At 43.8% G+C, this 5179-nt stretch overlaps 1 protein-coding gene across 1 annotated transcript; it reads left to right on the forward strand.

Annotated features, from left to right (window-relative positions):
• Positions 1-3480: 3480 nt before the first annotated feature.
• tcf21 (transcription factor 21) lies at positions 3481-4942 on the forward strand. The gene is made up of 2 exons (XM_076272611.1): positions 3481-3936; positions 4311-4942. Exons 1-2 carry the CDS (start codon positions 3481-3483, stop codon positions 4398-4400), a joined length of 546 nt encoding a protein of 181 aa, XP_076128726.1. The 3' UTR covers positions 4401-4942.
• The last annotated feature ends 237 nt before the right edge of the window (positions 4943-5179 follow it).

Raw genomic sequence — 5179 nt, forward strand, 5'->3', positions numbered from 1 at the left:
ATCATTATTCATCAGAGGTATAACAAACATAAGTACTCTGTCATAATAATGGCATATTAAAAAACTGTGCGTGTGTGTATGAGTATGAGTATGAGTATGGGTATGAGTATGAGTATGAGTGTGTGCGTGTGTGTATGAGTATGAGTGTGTGTGTGTGTGTGTGTGTGTGTGTGTGTGTGTGTGTGTTTCTGTGTGTGTGTATGTGTATAGGTGTGTGTTTGCGTGTGTCTGTGTGTATGTGTGTATGTGTGTGTGTGTGTGTGTGTGTGCTATGTGTGTGTGCTATGTGTATGTGTGTGTGTGTGTGTGTGTGTGTGTGTGCGTGTGTGTGTTTCTGTGTGTGTGTATGTGTATAGGTGTGTGTTTGCGTGTGTCTGTGTGTATGTGTGTATGTGTGTGTGTGTGTGTGTGTGTGTGTGCTATGTGTGTGTGCTATGTGTATGTGTGTGTGTGTGCTGTGTGTGTGTGTGTGTATGTGTGTGTGTGTGTGTGTGTGTGCGTGTGTGTGCTATATGTGTGCGTATGTATGTGTGTGTCAGAAAGGCCTATTTCCCTCCTTGTATTTCTGATGTGTTGGTGTGTGTGTGTGTGAGGTTGCGAGGTTAGTCGCTGGTCAGGGAGGGTTCCCACAGCGATGCAGGACAGAGGGAGTTTAAAAGCTGGACTGAACTGCTGGAGAATCATTGTTGCTATTTTGGTCTCCCTGTGCAGTGCATCAGAGGGACAATCCATCTCGTGTCCCACCATCCTCCTCTCCTCCCCTCCTCCTCTCCCCTCCCTCTGCTCCCCCCTTTTTTATTTTCCTTTCCTGAGTGCTTTGATTCGCAGCCCACCCAAGAGATGGGGCAGAGAGAGGGATGAGAGGGATGAGAGGGAGAGAGGGAGAGAGAGAGAGAGGGAGGGAAGGAGGAAGACACAGGATAGGGACAGGGAAGGAGAGAAAACTGATAAAAGTGACACGTTGAGAGAGGACACAAAATGTGTGTGTGTGTGTGTATATGAGCTAGAGTAAGAGAGAGAGAGAGAGATACCCCTGCACCAACCCAATTCCACTTAACACATACCTGCCTCCTCAGTGCAGCAATTTGTCATGCCCCACAATCTCTTGCCAAACACCTCTCTCCCTCTCTCTTTCTCTCTCTCTCCCCTCTCTCTCTTTCTCTCTCTCCCTCTCTCTCTCTCTTTTTCTCTCTCTTTCTCTCTCTCTCTCTCTCTGTGCGTGCGTGTGTGCGTGTGTGTGTGTATGTGCATGTGTGTATGTGTGTGTGTGAGAGAGAGGTGCATTTGTGTAAGGGTATGCATTCTAAAGCCATGATGATCTCAAAAGAGGTCTAATCGCCTGGATGAGTGCAGCCCCTGGCCTTAAAGAGCTTCTGGGAAGATGATATAGTCAATATGAGTTTGCTGCCAGCATTTGTAAAGTCATGTGTTTATCTTTGTTTGTGTTTATCTGTGTTTTCTTTTCCATCCTTTCTTTTTTCACCCATTCTCATCCGTAGGCTCTCTCATGTGTATGATATGTGTTTTTATTGCATAATAATATTGATAAAAAACATACTAACAAAAAGAGGTATAGGCAATTATTATATTATTGGCAAGACACACACACACACAGACATGGAGAGTGTTATCAGTGCCCCGCGCTCCCCTATAACCAAAAAACAAAATGAAATAATGAAATAGCTTTGTCACCACTTGCATTCATATTCTGTAGATGACTTCGTGTGTGATGTGATCTTGTGATGAGGTATATGATTTTGATAGTGATCGAAGCCACCTTAAGACAGAAAACCGGAAAGCCCTTGAATTAGTTCCCTCTTGCTGGACGCATATTGTTGCAGCCTCTACACTGCAGCGCCACTGAAAATAATTCAGCATTTCATCAACCGCGGGGCAGATGGAAAGACCTGATATTAAGTTTGAAGGCGTAACTCTATCAGGCACATGTCGGCGTGATAGCCATTAGCGCGTGCACTAAAGTTAAAGAATGCTCAGAGTCAGGAGTGGGCCACCTGAAGCAGACCGTGTGAGTCGTACCCGTCATCGCCCTTGTTAAAGGCTTCTCTTGTCGGACTCTTAACCTCCTGCCTTGGGGCTTTTCGGGATCCTGATGTTTTGGCTTGACCGGGGGCGGATTGGTCAACGGCTGGTGTGGAATGATAGAAAACGCCAAACAGTGTCTTTGGGGGCCGGGGGTATCCGTTACACGCACGTTACCAGAGGCGCCAGCGCGCCATCCTAGTCTTTTCTCGTGGGAGCCCATTAAATGAGCTTTGGTGCTGAAAGTCGGGGCCAGGCCTCCCTCGTAATTAGGTTACATGGTGTCGGTGGGGGCTTGTAAGACTGAAGATACAAACCGATGAATTAACAATGTTGGTCGGTAAACTACCATATTCACCGCAAGCGCCTGACTTCTACGAATCGAATCCACCTGTTTTTGCAGAACAGGTGGTTTGACTGTAAACGAACACGAACACGATTCGACTTACACACCAACAATACCATTTAATATTAACGAGTTTCGATTTTTTTAAAAATGCACACTTACAGAAAACATTAATGTCGCCAATAATCATAAATAACAATTAGTCTAATAGCTAGGCTAGTCTAATTGTCTTCTGTACTAATTTGTTTTCGTTATTAGGCTACAACACCAGATGGTATTTCACAAAAAGTAGAAGATAGACTATTATTTACTATAATAATTGTATTTTTATAGTGAAGGCTACCTGTTGCTGAAATGTATCTTACATTAGAGCAAAAGTCTAGCCTATTTTGTTCTTTTTTCACCGACATCACCTTAGTAAAGGGATTTTTCCCCTTTTTTACTATATTTTAGCCATTCAAAAAATGTTTCCCTTTTTTTATTACAACCGAATAACCACCTAATTGAATGCATTGCATATTTGTCATATTTAGGCTACCTATAATAGTTAGGCCACCTACAAGTTGAAAAGGGTATTTGCCTATCCTCTGAACATAAATAAATGAAATTAATATGTCACATTTAATTTTCACAACATGTCACAACATTTTCGTTAGCGTGTGTTATAAAGACATAATAAATCCCTTATTTGCAGTAGCCTACACATTGCAGCCTAAAATGTATTGAGCGTTAAGGGCGGGTGTCAGAGAACGCACAGTACGCACGAAGTTAGGAGCCCATCAGAGATGCTTAGGCCTACTAAGTCTTATATGATTATATTTTATGATGCAAAATCTAGATCTGCTTCAGGGTCCATGCCAACGTATCCCTTCACACAATTTCTGGAGATAACGGTACCCTCCTTTGCCTCGTGGTCACGCCCACATAACGCGCAGGATAAATAAGGGACTTGTACAGTGTACGTGCCTCATGATTTCTCTCGTCCTCCATCTGCTCATGACTGGATAAACACACGTCCCCATCCCTCGACACACATGTTCTAAGCGCCGACTTTGCCCCCTACCATCAGTTCCGCCCGATCGGTCCCGCTAGCCATGTCCACGGGTTCTATTAGCGACGTTGACGACTTTCAGGATGCAGAGCTCTTGGATGGTCTTCTGAAGTTCGGCTCGGGGAATAGCTCTGCCACATCGCACGAGAGCGCAGAGGAAAGCTCCAATTGCGAGGGCGCGGGCGCCCCAGAACATACCGGAACCGCCACATCTGCAAAACGAAGGAAAACTTCAAATTCGCGGAAGTCCGCACCTAACGGCGTAGCTCATGAGGGCAAACAGGTCCAGAGGAATGCGGCCAACGCCAGGGAAAGAGCGAGGATGCGCGTGCTCAGCAAAGCCTTCTCGCGGCTGAAGACAACTTTACCGTGGGTGCCAGCGGACACTAAACTCTCCAAACTGGACACATTACGTTTGGCCTCCAGCTACATAGCACATCTCCGACAAATACTGGCCAATGACAAATATGATAACGGATACATCCATCCCGTTAATCTGGTAAGAACATCATCATTTCCTTAAACCACAACCCTTTGTCTAAAACTACAGGCGATTCATCTATAGGATATACCTAAGTGTTTACATTATGTAAACATTGTAATCAATGGCTGAATTGTAGCCTGAAATTGTGTGCACTTGTGTGTCTATTATGATGCTGTAACGGACCTTTATAGCTCTAGGGCTGCTTCAGGAAGGCCTGTGTTCATGTGTCTTGTCCGCCACAGAGGCCTAGTCCGAAATATTCTTTTTAACTTTACCCCCAAGAATAACGTATTTGTCTTAAAGTAAATGAACAAATTAAAAACTGTTTCATCTATGACATACATGCACACAGATGAAGTATTTTACATCCCATCCCATTATGCTTGCAGACTTGGCCTTTCATGGTGGCGGGGAAACCGGAGAATGACCTGAAAGAGATGCTCAACTCCCCTCGATTATGTGGTACAACGGCATCCTGAGCTTTTCAAAAGGACTTTCCAAAGACTGGGACATAATTTTCAAATTCTCTCCCTTCTACTATTTGTTATCATCATCGTCAGCAACGGCATGTCATCTCCTTTGAAAGTGACACGAGTGGGAATAACTGGGGGTTAACCTCACGCGCATTCCTGTATGAAGAATTTATGATTTTATATTTAAAAAATCGTAGGCTATTATATGGTCCTGCTGGTTCGGGATGTGCAATTTTGTATAACTCTTCTCTCAATTTTGACTTGTTTGATTTTTATGTTGTCCATTTTGTATTTGTAAACAAGAGTTTTCTGAACGCTTTTTTAAATGATATAGACAGTAGCATCTCAACGCCGGACTGCTACTGTCACCTGCTTAAAAGCACACGACATTCACAGTGTCTCCCATTTACAAATAGAAATTTTGCAAATAAAAGGCAATTGTTATCTTGCAATGATTTGCTTTTCTCTTTGGACTTAATTCAATAAGATTTTGAAGCAGGGGTTAGTGTGATTAATGCGTTCTGGGTCGACCCTATGACCTTTATATCCACAGCTGTTTTCTTTTGTCTTCTTTTAGTTCGAATTTCTCGAAGACGAAGCGACCCTTTGCAGAAAGCGGTCCACTCGACTGTGAGATAAGAGCAAGGCCCATTTGTTTTCTTACTGGCAAGAGGTAAACCCACGTTCGGAGCGCTGCGGCGATATGCTTGCAATTAGTTATACAAATAACCGCTATCACTTCCACCATTAAGAAGAGAAAACAGATCGCTTTAGACCAGAGCAAG

This window comes from Alosa pseudoharengus, unplaced genomic scaffold, assembly GCF_046254945.1.
Source record: "Alosa pseudoharengus isolate Yale_2024_CS ecotype anadromous, Long Island Sound unplaced genomic scaffold, YU_APseudo_1.1 YU_APseudo_1.1_scf_7, whole genome shotgun sequence".
In the NCBI taxonomy this organism is placed as follows: domain Eukaryota; kingdom Metazoa; phylum Chordata; class Actinopteri; order Clupeiformes; family Clupeidae; genus Alosa; species Alosa pseudoharengus.

Coding starts and splice junctions, on each gene's coding strand:
- tcf21 (XM_076272611.1), top strand. CDS start 3,481: ATGTCCACGGGTTCTATTAGCGACGTTGACGACTTTCAGGATGCAGAG. Junction 3,937..4,310: donor ACATCCATCCCGTTAATCTG/GTAAGAACATCA, acceptor TTATGCTTGCAG/ACTTGGCCTTTCATGGTGGC.